At 42.6% G+C, this 14139-nt stretch overlaps 1 protein-coding gene across 5 annotated transcripts in view; it reads right to left on the reverse strand.

Annotated features, from left to right (window-relative positions):
- The window catches only part of LOC144596125 (uncharacterized), a 95356-nt gene that overhangs the window by 19161 nt on the left and 62056 nt on the right, over window positions 1-14139 (reverse strand). For 3 of the 5 annotated variants that reach the window (XM_078404319.1, XM_078404313.1, XM_078404306.1), the window contains 2 exons: window positions 9569-9754; window positions 3485-3523 (listed from right to left, as the gene is read on the reverse strand). In XM_078404319.1, coding sequence (XP_078260445.1) covers window positions 3485-3523; window positions 9569-9754 — 225 coding nt within the window. The remainder of the gene's footprint in view (window positions 1-3484; window positions 3524-9568; window positions 9755-14139) is intronic. The other 2 variants (XM_078404324.1, XM_078404331.1) reach the window with 1 other exon arrangement.

The following is a 14139-nucleotide window of genomic DNA, read 5'->3' on the forward strand; positions in this document are numbered from 1 at the left end:
AAAACGGAAGGAACACACTGACACTGAAATACAGCCACAAGCTGCTGCTGGGATCCTAAACTAAAAGGAAAATGGCAGAACTGCGCAGAATTACTATTACAGATTGATTGTGCAGAAAAATAACTGCAGATGCTGGCACAAATCGAAGGTATCACAAAATGCTGGTGTAACTTAATTGATCAATTGATTGATTAATACCTTTTTGTCACATGTACTTGGTACTGTGAAATTCTTTGTTCCCTCCTGCCATCCCCCTCCTCCCCTCCCCCTCTTTGGTCATGGCGCCCCCCACCCCCATGCTGGGACCCTTTTTGTTATTTTGTAACAAAGGGAAATGTGTAACAATACGGCACGTCTGGCCAATTCCAAATCAATCAGAAGGAGATGGATAGCTATACTGCAAATATAGACAATTCTGATACAATCTGCATATTTGTACAATTTGTACAATTTGTACAGCATATTTGTACAATTCTGATACAATCAGATGCAAGTTATTTAAATTAGATATCTAGTTTGCAATGTGCCCAGATGGAAGAAGAGGTGTTGATACACAAGCTTACATTGGCCATCGTTAGAACAGTGCAGGAGGCCACAGACCAAATGACCACTTTAATTCTCAATCCCATTTCCACACTGATCCATCTATCTGCCAACTCAAGCATTGTATCAGCAAGGCTCAAAGTAAGGTTGAGTTTCAGCATCTCATTTTCCAACTGGGCACACTGCAGTCTGCAGCATTCAGCAATTCCAGGACCTTTTAGACTTTAGAGATACAGCATGCAAACAGGCCCTTCGGCCCACCGAGTCCGTGCCAACCATCGATCACCCCATTGCACTATCCTATACAGTAGTTTACAATTTATTTCACAGAAGCCAATTGACCTACAACCTGTACGTCTTTGGAGTGTGGGAGGAAACCAGAGTACCCGGAGAAAACCCACACGTTCACAGGAAGAACGTACAAACTTCGTAGAGACAGCACCCGTGGTCAGGATCGACCCAAGGCGCTGTAAGGCAACAACTCTACCGCTGCGCCACCGTGCCGCCCTGTTCAGCCTGTCATGTGGTGATTGTGCTCAGAAGAGGGGGATGGGATGGGAAATTTGTCTTTCTTTGAAAGACAAAACTGCACCAATTCTCAATGTTCATTGTTGCTATGACTACTGCTCTATCTATAAACAGTGTCTGTCAAAACAGTTTCATTAGTTGAACAAGGCAGTTGCTAAAAGCAAAAATGAATATATACATTTCATTGTAATATTGGCCTCATGGATTATCCACCCATTAATCTCTGATAAACATTAAGAAGAAAACATTTTTTTTGATTAATCACTTGGCCGTTGCTTTTCCTGATATCCCACAGCACAAGACTACATAATATCCCAAACATCAAAATGATGAACCGATAACAATAGTAAACACATCAATCAATCTGCAAAATGGAGCAAGGATCAATAGACAATAGACAATAGACAATAGGTGCAGGAGTAGGCCATTCAGCCCTTCGAGCCAGCACCGCCATTCAATGCGATCATGGCTGATCAACCGCTGATCAACTCTTCTAACTGTCCAGTGATGGTTTGGGCATGAAACTATGAGAGAATAGAAGTTAACATATATTAATTTCAAGAGAGAGTTAGATTTAGCTCTTAGAGCTAAAGGAATCAAGGGATATGGGGAAAAAGCAGGAACGAGGTACTGATTTTAGATGATCAGCCATGATCATACTGGCTCAAAGGGCCGAATGGCCTACTCCTTCACCTATTTTTCTATGCTTCTATGTTTCTAATGGACCAGAGAGAATTGGCATGGGGTGGCACGGTGGCGCAGCAGTAGAGTTGCTGCCTTGCAGCGCCGGAGACCCGGGTTCAATCCTGACTACAGGTGATGTCTTCACAGATTTTGTATGTTCTCCCTGTGAAAGTGTGGGTTTTGTCCGGGTGCTCTGGTTTCCTCCCGCACGCCAAAGACTTTCAGGTTTGTAGGTTTATTGGCTTCGATAAAAATTGTAAATTGTCCTTAGTGTGTGTACAGGATAGGGTTAGTGTATAGGGATCACTGGTCAGCGCACACTCGATGGGCCGAAGGGCCCGTTTCGGTGCTATATCTCCAAACTAAACAAAATTAAATGACTTGATTAACACCTTGTTAATCTAGTATCAGAGGGATCACAATGCATTGTGTGATTAAAATTCAACATATTATTAGCTGCACCTATTGCCCAACCTGCTGAGTATTTCCATTATTTCCGTTTTATTTCAGATTTCAATACCTACATTACAATAATTTTCGATACATTACTACAGGTTCTCCCCAGTTTAAGAGCGCCTGACTTATGCCCAGCCTACACTTATAAACAAGGATTTGGGAAATCAGCAGGATGGATTTTCTGGCTGCTATAAGACAGCAGGCATCTGCTATCAGGTGGGAACTTGGCTCACAGCAACATTTCCGACTCATGAACTGTTCAGGTTATGAACAGTTTTCAGGAATGGAAACCTGCCGTAATCGGGGAAAGACCTGTAGTCTGGATGACAATTTGGCAACCATTTTTTTGTAACGGATCCATCTTGGAACTCAATGGAGTTACAGAGCTTGCTCAGACAAGCAAGAGGTCATGTCTGACATTGATTAATTACCCAGTACTGCAACTCACAGATGCACTGACTGTAATAAAACCTAACAAGAAAAGCCATTCTCAGCAGACCTTATTATGCAAGATCGAAGGGCAGAACATAGGAGTCTCCAGAGAGCTATATACCTAAAAAGAGACACCATGTATTCAGAATCTACAGTTGCTCTAGTTAGGGATGACCGTGTTTTTTCCTTCCTCAGCTCCACGAACATTATGGAACATAGAATAGTACAACATAAGAAAAGGCAAGCTTTTCACTGTACCTCGGTACACGTGACAATAAATAAACTAAACTAAACTTCAGTCCACAATGTCTGTGCTGAATTTGATGCCATATTAAACCAATCTCCTCTGTCTGCACATGATCACATCCATCCATTCCCTGCATATCCATAGGTCTATCTAAAAGCCTCTTAAATGCCACGGTTGTATCTGCCTCCACTATCACTCCTGCCAGCACGTTCCAGGCACCCAAAACTTTGTGTAAAAAAGCAACGTGCCCTGCACATTTTTGGACTTTGCCCCTCTCACCTTAAAGCTACGCCCTCTAGTCTTTGACATGTCCATCCTGGGGAAAAGGTTCTGATTGTCCACCCTACCTGTGCCTCCCATCATTTTATAAACTTCTATCAGGTCTCCCCTCAACCTCCGATGCTCCAGAGAAAACAATCCAACATTGTGGAGATCTGAATGGTGGCCTGGTTCTGGTTAACTAACTCTGCATGGCACAGAAACCAAAATGAGTTTTCTCTCAAGGAATCTCATAACTATCGCAAGAGTCCCATTGCACCTGACAGTCCACTTAGTATTTGAGATCATTAAGTCAAATATTTGGTTTTGTCTTACCTTTCTCCGTTTAGACTGTGTTGACAGAAAGCGAGTTTCCTAAAAAGAAAAGGTAAAAAAAAGGTGTATCATGAGCATTGAGGCAAACATTGAGGTAGATCTTCCATTGCCCCAAACCTGGCCTGTGTAGTTTGCTCCAGTGTAGCCCTTGGCCCAGTCTTTAATTGGGAGCCTTGCGGTGAGTGTGAAAGATGCACAGTGGCTGTCACAGGACAGTCAGCTGTACTCTCAGAGGCCTCATGCCTGGCCTCACAGCAGTCACAGCTGTCAGTACTCACTGACTGGATGCTGATGTCTTTGACATTCACAAACAGTAACACTTTGAACAATAGAGAAAAATCAATCTCCTAAAAGCATTGAAGCCATTTCTTTTTTACATTTCGAAGCTAAAAAAAACATTTACACACCATTTTGAACTTAACGCATTGAAACTAACTGCATAATAAGACCATAAGACATAGGAGCAGAATTAGGCCATTTGTCATAGACATAGACATAGAAAATAGGTGCAGGAGGAGGCCATTTGGCCCCTCGAGCCAGCTCCACCATTCATTGTGATCATGGCTGATCATCCACAATCAGTAACCTGTGCCTGCATTCTCCCCATATCCCTTGATTCCACTAGCCCCGAGAGCTCTATCTAACTCTCTTTTAAATTCATCCAGTGAATTGGCCTCCACTGCCTTCTGTGGCAGAGAATTCCACAAATCCACAACTCTCTGGGTGAAAAAGTTTCTTCTCACCTCAGTTTTAAAAGGCCTCCCATTTATTCTTAGACTGTGTCCCCTGGTTCTGGACTCCCCCATCATTGGGAACATTTTTCCTGCATCAAGCTTGTCTAGTCCTTTTATGTTTTTATAAGTCTCTATAAGATCCCCTCGCATCCTTCTAAACTCCAGTGAATACAAGCCTATTCTTTCCAATCTTTCCTCATTTGAAAGTCTCTCCATCCCAGGGATTAACCTCGTGAACCTACACTGCACTGCCTCAATAGCAAGGACGTCCTTCCTCAAATTAGGAGAACAAAACTGCACACAATACTCCAGATGTGGTCTCACCAAGGCCCTATACAACTGCAGAAGGACTTATTTGCTACTGTACTCAAATCCTCTCGTTATGAAGGCCAATATGCCATTAGCTTTCTTCACTGCCTGCTGTACCTGCACGCTAACTGCATAATAAGACCATAAGTCTTATCGAGTCGGCTCTTGCCATTCAATCACGTCTGACCGGCTGATCTATCTTTCCCACTCAACCCTACTCTCCTGCCTTCTCCCAGTGACCTTTATTGACCTTACTAATAATGAATCTATCAATCTCCACTTTTTTATCAAGATTATTTTTAAAGCATAGATGTTACCATATTCCATTCTCGTGGTAGTCATTTACTCTCCCTTTCACTTGAATGGAACTGCTGCAAATGTGGATCCAGTGGAGGCTCAGAGAACAAATTTGCTAGGCTGAGCCGGTAAATGCCTGAATCATTGTGCTGTCCCAGTGGACTCCTTGAGGAGTCGTTCTTCAGCACAAGGGCAGCTGCCACAGGGGTGAAGGTGCTGCCACCACTTTAGACTGATGCCAGGGCTGAAAACCTGGGATTTTCACCAGGACACCAAGGGGTGCTCTGACATTTGACATTTCCCTCAATTCACCCTTTCACTTCACTGCTGCTTCTAGATGCTTGTATACACAAATTGGCTCACACTTGACTGCATAACAAACATATTTTAAAGTATTTCCTTTTGCAAGATGCATACTGAATATTCTCTGTTAGCTGCAATGAATGCAAATCTTTCTTTAAGATTATCACAAGTCCACAGTACAGATAAATTGAAGGATGCACATACATGATTTTCCATTTTTTTAATACTCAGTAACATGGTCCTCCTACGGTTTTAAATTTTATTGCATTAATATTGGTACCTGCTCATTTAATATTCAGATTTATACTCTGTCCACTTGATTAATGTTTGGAGACCATTAAACTGCTCCCAGAAGTATTCTTTGCCCCTTTGTACAGCTTTTACATCTTCATTAAGGTCTGTTCTTTCTACTGGCTTAATGTGAAACTGGAAGAATTGCATTTTGAAATGGCATAGGAAAGGAAAATAATGAGTGAAGAAACAAAAAACACCATTAGCAATAAAATCTTATCAAAGAAAATATCTACAGCAGAAGCGAGAATCCAGCAGTGGAAAAGGAGATCGGTGTCAGAAGAATACATAGCAGAAATGAGATACTAGAGACAGTAAATTATATCATTAGATATTGTATATTTAGTTATTTAAAACACAAACAAAAATGTTTGCTTTGATGTAGCAGTTTTCCGACTCTCAGCGATCATGGCCAGTGTTACTGCTGCTTCTAACTTACTAGACTTGTATTCTGAAGGCCTAGATTAATTAACCAGAGCCATGAGTTGAAATCCCATCACAGCATCACTGAAGAAAACAGTCTAGGTTATGCAGCCAAGTCTCAGTATGAAGCTTGAACACACAATATTCTGCTTCAAGGCACGAATGAGTATAGTTTATTGTTACGTGTACCAAGGAACAGTGAAAAGTTTTCCAAAGCCACAATTATCAAAATGTTTTATTCCTAAATTTGTTATAAGTTCTAGATTAAGTAATACTCATTTCAGTAATGCTAAACACAATTCTACTGGATTGTTAAAAAAGTTAGGTTCACTAATGGCCTTACAGGGAGGAAATCTACTGACTTTTTCTGCCTCACAATAATATGATTTTCTCTGAATTTGCTCACCAAGATATTCAGTTGTATCCCTACAATGAGAAAAGATAATAGTAGATAGACGAACATCAGCTTTAGTACCAACCAGTATTGCAAATTTGTTCACAGGTCAGTTGACCTTACAAGTGAAGTATGTCAAGAGTAACATGAGCATGGGTGATCATTTATAGGGGCGGACTCAGTGGGCCAAAGTGTCTCTTTCCATGCTGCATCTCTAACTAAAACTAAACATGCCTGAAATGAGATGCCAATCTCAGACATGAAACAACGGGGAAATTATATCAGTTTTAGGGTGAATAAGAATAGGGCGGCCATTGCGGCGGGTCCCGCCTCTTCTGCTCTGCTCTCCCCCCCTCATTAGCCGCTACTCCCGTTACTCGGGAGGGTCCCGCCCCTGGCGGCCATCTTGGGCACCCCCCGCACACTTCATTGGCCACCACTCCCGTCACTCGAGTGCAAAGTGAATTTACAGAAAACTCTGCTTTAAGTGTAGAATAGGTCAGGAGGACACATTATTGGCAACAATGCTGAATACAAGATTCAACTGTCATCTCCTTATGCCAGGTCCCGCTCCCATCGTGGCCATCTTGGACATGCAAGTGGAAAAGGGATTTAAGGGATTTATTAAAGTTTAAAATGTCAAGAACTTTTTTAATATAACACCAATTTGAACGAAACTTGCTACAGCACACCACAGGACCTCCCCTGCGGGCCCGGCAACCCTCCGCCAACTGACGACACTCACCCACTCTATCCCCTCTCAACCCCCTTTTTCCCCCTCCTCCCCTCCCCCCTCCTCCCCTGCCCCCCCTCCTCTCCTGCCTCCCTTCACCTACCCCATCCCCCTTTAGCCCCCCCCCTATCCCCACTCCTCCCCTCACCCCCCCTCCACTCTTAGGGGCTCTCCAGCACTCCCTCTCCCCTCCGTCCCCAGCTCCCTCCCTCACCCCAGTCCCCCCTCCCTCCCTCACCCCAACCAGAAACCTAGTTTACTCCAACATTCCCACAAAAAGGAAACTTAAAATGATAAGTCCATGCTGGATGTCATAAGGTCATAAGGAATAGGAATAGAGTTAGGATATTCGGCCCATCAAGTCTACTCCGCCATTCAATCATGGCTGATCTATCTCTCCCTCCTAACCCCATTCTCCTGCCTTCTCCCCATAAACCCTGACACCCATACTAATCAAGAATTTGTTGCAAAAGCTGCAATATTACTATATCATTGCCTTAGAGGCCATGTAGCATTTGATATTATGTCAGAACTATCCTGCAGAACACTGATTTGTTATAGCACCCTTGGTATTGATTGATTGAAAGATACAAAATGTTCCTTCATTTCATTTAGTTTAAAGATGCAGCATGGAAACAGGCCCGCCCGCCCGCCCGCCCTCCAGGTGTACACTGACCATTGACTGCCCGTTCACACTCGTTCTACATTATCCCACATTCTCATCCACTCCATGCACACTGGGGGCATTTTATTTTACAGAAAACAAGTAACTTATAATCTCACATGTCTTTTAGATTTGGGAGGAAGCTGGAGCACGAGGAGGAAACCCACACAGTCATGAGGAGAACGTGTAAAGTCCACACAGTCAGCACCCGAGGTTAGGATTGAACCCAGGTCCCTGGCGCCATGAGGCGGCAGCTCTACCAGTTGTGCATTTGATTGTTCATTTTGGAGTAAGAATGCTTTGATCTGCTCAGGCTGCACTGCTGTGCTGGGAACCCCACTACCATTGTTCCTGCAGTGAGGAATCGCCCATGGCTCAGCATGGAACTGCCTGTGAGGGTTGGTGTTGTGAGGCCTGGGTGAGTGGTGATGCTGCCCAGCACTGAGATATGTAGTGGTGGGCTGCACACGAGCTGGCACGGTGAGTGTGGGCCATTGCTGTGGACCACTGGCAGACCGGATTACAATTTCTCTCACCGTTCAGTCAACACATGGAGCAGGTGGTGATAATCCCCAGCAATGACCGTGGGCCCAGATGCAGCACCAAATCCCACAGAAGAGAAGCGGAAGCCTGAGCAGATCAGCCATAACCATAATGAATGGGGGAGGTGGGTGGGAGGATAGGGGAGCAGACTCCAGAGGGCTATTGCTCCTATTTTCTTATGTTTATATACTCATAAGTGATAGGAGCAGAATTAGGCCATTCGGCCCATCAAGTCTACTCGCCCATTCAATCATGGCTGATCTATCTCTCCCTCCTAACCCCATTCTCCCGCCTTCTCCCCATAACCTCTGATACCTGTACTAACCAAGAATCTATCTATCTCTGCCTTGAGATGTTCACATCTCACTGTTTGCCCCATGCTCCAGCCTTTACGGGAACTCTTTGCAGAACTGAGCCAAGGGCAATCGTTTGCTGCAGAAGCACTGGAGGAAGGTGGGTGTTTACACCAGGTCCATGCAAGGTGGCAATGTCGGGACTGCACCTTTGTAAATATACACCATATATGAACAGTAGGGCTCTGGGGTGTGTTGTGGAGCAGAGGGATCTAGGAGTGCAGGTACACAGTTCGTTGAAAGTGGCATCACAGGTAGATAAAGTGGTCAAAAAGGCTTTTAGCACATTGGCATTCATCAGTCAGAGCAATGAGTATCGAAGTTGGGAGGTCATGCTGCAGTTGTATAAGATGTTGGTGAGGCCGCATTTGGAGTATTGTGTCCAGTTTTGGGCAACATGTTGTTGGAAAGATGTTGTCAAGCTGGAAAAGGTGCAAAGAAGATTTGCAAGGGTGTTGCCAGGACTCGAGGGTTGAGCAGGCAAGGACTTTATTCCTTGGAGTGCATGAGGATGAGGGGTAATCTTACAGAGGTGTAAAAAATCATGAGAGAAAAGGATCGGGTAGATGCACGGAGTCTGTTGCCCAGAGTAGACGAAATGAGAACCAGAAGACACAGGTTTAATGGTGAGGGGGGAAAGAGTTAATAGGAATCTGAGGGGTAACTTTTTCAAGCAACGGGTGGTAGGTGTATTGATCAAGCTGCCAGAGGGGGTAGTTGAGGCAGGTACTATCGCAATGTTTAAGAAACATTTAGACAGGTACATGGATAGAACAGATTCGGAGGGATATGGGCCCAACGCAGACAGGTAGGACTAGTGTAAATGGGACATGTTGGCCGGTGTGGGCAAGTTGGACCAAAGGGCCTGTTTCCACGCTGTATGACTCTATGATGTTGCACTGACTCCTTTTTAGCGCCGGTGCTATGACTGCTTTTGTTCTTGGGAATGAATCATCAGCACTAAATGAGGATCAGTGTATCATGAAAATTCTTTCACAGATTATCAAATGTGGATCGCAATCAAGCTGTATGCTTTGTACCTCTGGTAGCTTCGAGCTCCCGCTAGCCTGAACAGTAGGTGCAAGGCAGGGCTGTACTGATACAGCTTGATGTTGCTGGCAATTCAGAAATGGGACATTAACCTTCCCAGAGACCAGTCCATTGACTCCAACAGTCTGGACGCTGACTTGAAATGGCACACTTAAGTCAAGACCTTCCAACACGACCTGTAACATATGAAGGAAACAATTTAAATGCAACAAACAGTCTTTAGGATTAACTCAGCAGGTTGAGCAGCATCTGTGGGGATGGTTTAGTTTTAGTTTAGTTTAGAGATACAGCATGGAAACAAGCCGTTCGGCCCACCGAGTCCACACCGACCAGCCCCCGCACATTAACACTATCCTACACACACTAGGGACAATTTACATTTATACAGAGCCAATTTACCTACAAACCTGTATGGCTTTGGAGTGTGGGAGGAAGCCGAAGTTCTCGGAGAATACCCACGCAGGTCACAGGGAGAACGTACAAACTCCATACAGACAAGCACCCATTGTCAGGATCGGACCCGGGTCTCTGGCGCTCTAAGGCAGCTCTATGGCTGAGCCACCGTGCCGTCCATGTGTCCATGGTGAGGAAAGGGACCGTTGGGTTCCTCCAGCAGATTATTTATTGTTCCAGATTCCAGCATCTGCAGTTCCTTGCGTCTCCAAGTTAATTTAAGTTACATCTTTTTTATACATTAATGTACTGGCAAAAAAAGCATATTTAAAAATTTGAAGATGATGGGAAACTCCAAAATGTAGTAAGCAATTAGGAGGATGGTAACAGACATTCAAAGCAGATAGCAGTGAAATGGAGCCGCAAGGAACTGCAGATGCTGGAACTTAAGCAAATCATAAAGTGCCAGATGCAACTCAATGCAGAGAATTATAAAAGCTCTCCTTTTTAAAAGAAGGATAAGTTAAGTCATTATGAATCATGGCACAATTTTAAAGAGGGCATAGGAAGAGAGAAACCTGGGCATTTATGTGCGTCATTTTTTAATGTTTATGGTACTCAAAACGTGGCATATTCACAGCATTAATTATAACTGGATAACTCTAGCTGCTTCTCAGATATCAAGTCAAATAATTGACCATAAAATGCTGAATACTATGATGTCCCCACGACTTTATACAGCGAAAGATAGACTCAAAAATCTGGAGTAACTCACCGGGACAGGTAGCATCTCTAGAGAGAAGGAATGGGTGATGTTTTGGGTCGAGACCCTTCTTCAGATCCATTCCTTCTCTCCAGAGATGCTGCCTGTGCAGCTGAGTTACTCCAGATTTTTGTGTCTCTCTTCGGTTTAAACCAGCATCTGTAGTTCCTTCCTACATTTATACAGCTAACCTGCCCAGTATGGGTTTTCTTTCCACTATGGGATACGTGCACACAGTGCACCAATGTTCAAGTAATCCTTCTAGCCTGAGTACTTTATACAGAGAAGAACCAAACTAAGGAAAGATACCTTGCACATCAATGCACAATGCCCTGGTTGCATGCAAATACCCGAAGATGACAGGACAAGGACAAGAGGCTTCTAAGAATTAATCTATGGGTGACCAGTAGGATGCCAGAGAAGTAAGTCTTCAGCTATGTGGAGAAACCGCAAAAACAGATTGTTCTTTTTTTACAGCAGAGATTGTTGAGGGCAGATTTATGGAGTTGTTCAAAATCACGAAGGTTTAAATTGAGAAAAGCCATTTGTGCTGGCAAATGAGTCAGATATCAGAGAATATTTAGAAATGAGATGAATGGAGTTTTTTTGTTAAATCTACATTGTAAATTATACTTTAAAATGAACGGAATGAGTAATCATTTGACAGGCAGGAAACCATCCATCTTGATGAGTCGTTTTATGAAACCCTGTACAATGTTGTTGCTGATTGTTACAGAGTCACAGTCTTACAGTCATGTGGCCCTTTGGTCCACTGTGTCTGAATTCTTGCAACAGTGGCACAAAGGTAGAGTTGTTGCCTTACAGCACTAAAGTCCCAGGTTGGATCCTGACTATGGGTGCTGTCTGTACAGAGTTTATACATTCTCCCCGTGACAGCATGGGCTTTCTCTGGGTGCTCCAGTTACCTCGCATATTCCAAAGACATATCATATCATATCATATATATACAGCCGGAAACAGGCCTTTTCGGCCCTCCAAGTCCGTGCCGCCCAGCGATCCCCGTATATTAACACTATCCTACACCCACTAGGGACAATTTTAACATTTACCCAGCCAATTAACCTACATACCTGTACGTCTTTGGACTGTGGGAGGAAACCGAAGATCTCGGAGAAAACCCACGCAGGTCACAGGGAGAACGTACAAACTCCTTACAGTACAGCACCCGTAGTCAGGATCGAACCTGAGTCTCCGGCGCTGCATTCGCTGTAAAGCAGCAACTCTACCGCTGCGCTACCGTGCCGCCCATGCAGGTTTGTAAGTTAATTGGTTTCTGTAAATTGTCCCTGGTGTGCAGGGTAGAACTAGTGTATGAGCGATTGGCACTGACTCAGAGGGCCAACTAGCCTGTTTCCGCACTGTATCTCTAAAACGAAAAACAAAAATTCTGTCTTGAAAAATCAAAATCTCTCACTGGGAGATGTCTGGAATATAGACTACAATTTGAAGACACTTGGCCTGATTAAAATTAGGGCTGAACATCTTTAGATACCACAATGCAAAAAATGACCTGAAGTTCAAAGTGAAAGCTGTCGTTAGAATTCTATTGAATTCTATTGAATTCTATTAGCATTCTAGCTAATTAAATTATTGCATCGTATGGAAGGCGTATTCCCAATCTCGTTGTACCCCTGTACAATGACAATAAAGATATATTGTATTGTATTGTAAATATTCATGCTAAGTGGAGGTGGAATCACCAATATGAAGGCCATAATTGATATCTGTTCCCTTCTGGCTGTTTGTGTCTCATATTTCAAAAGGCAAAATAGACACCATTACTGTTTAATAATTCTTTTCATGGCGGTATTAACTGTCCCAGCTATTCTTCACAATAAGGAGGCTCATTTATTTTCTAATCATCAGATGGCGTATCCCTTGCGTTATCTATCACTTGTGACCATGGTGAAAGAAGATGTTTAACTTATTTTATGTATGACTACATTGGCTTTTAGCGATTAAACCCTAGTCTGTTGCAGTTCTCGATGATGGGGACTTAATAGGCCAATATAGAGTTTTAGAAAGAGCACAATGAAACAAATGGTGCTCATCAGGAATTCATTGAAATTGGGAAAAGACTACAGACGAGGTAGGATGTGTGGTTATGCACAAAAACCTAAAACGCACTCTGAGATGCATAGCTCTGTCTTTACCTTTGATTTACTCCTCACTGGTTACAGTCTATCCACAGATGCTGCCTGACCTGCTGAGTTCAAGCACTTTGTGTTTTGCTCAAGATTCCAGCATCTGCAGTTTCTTCTGACTATCTGAAAATTAACACCTGTTCATTTTGGGCCCAAGCACAACAAAGTATTACATTGTTATCAACTGAACAATGGGATCTCACTCTTTTAGATTTTAAAGGACAACATATAAAACGCAAATTTTCAATCTTCCCTTCTGCCTCTTTCAGTGTGGAAACAATCATTTTTTCTCTATTTGTCACCAACCTTGTATAATAAAGAATTTAAACTTCCTTTGCATGCTCTCAATATTGCATTTCTTCAGTCTGATTAAATAAAGAGTAGCATACATGCTTAACCTGCTCACTCGGGTGTCAAATGCCCGGTATTAATCTTTACTGTTTTTTATCACCTCACTTTTGCAGCATCTAGCAGTTCCAAATCTGTGCAATTTCTGTGCAAGTATTAGTTTAACAAACAGGTACACTGCAAAATATTGGATTTCAAAATTCTCTTATCCTTTACAAATGATTAATATATTTTGAAATACAAAACATTAATTTGTAATTACAATGGTAACTTTTTAGCAGGTTATTGTCATTTCAATCTCTCTTTCAATCTTTATTTTAGCAGCAACTTGTTGGGAATGTATTAGAGTTTTAGTAGACTACTGTATCAAAAAAATGTATCAATTTCTTGCAATAAAATTGAATTACTCTGTTTTTGTGCGACATTTTGAAAACAAGATATAATGTGATAGATTGATAAATATTAATAACAAGGAAAAGCATATCCTCAGTTTATCATAAAAATGATAAGTACGCATAGTTTGGCTTCACTTTCCTTTGAATACGAAGGATTCTTCAATATTCTCACGGGTGAAGGGCCTATAAGCCATTCCTACAAATACTTTGGAAATCTTCTGATGACTTTTTGGCGAGTTCAAAACTAAACTTTGTGCAGCACAGCATTTATGCTTTGGCAAATAATTGAGAGTGACTGGAGTCTATCACCAGCTACGCCTCAAAACAAGAAGCATAATGCACAAATGAATAATTTCTTGGAAAGAGGGATTCAAGGTAGCAGGACTGTGAAATGAGTCTGGATTTCAATGTACAGAGGAATTTAAGGAGGAGACTAAAATAGAGCATTTAGGAAAAATAATTTGAAAATGACAACCGTAATGGCACAAATAAATGTA

The sequence above is a fragment of the Rhinoraja longicauda genome, chromosome 1 (assembly GCF_053455715.1).
Source record: "Rhinoraja longicauda isolate Sanriku21f chromosome 1, sRhiLon1.1, whole genome shotgun sequence".
NCBI classification, from domain to species: domain Eukaryota; kingdom Metazoa; phylum Chordata; class Chondrichthyes; order Rajiformes; family Arhynchobatidae; genus Rhinoraja; species Rhinoraja longicauda.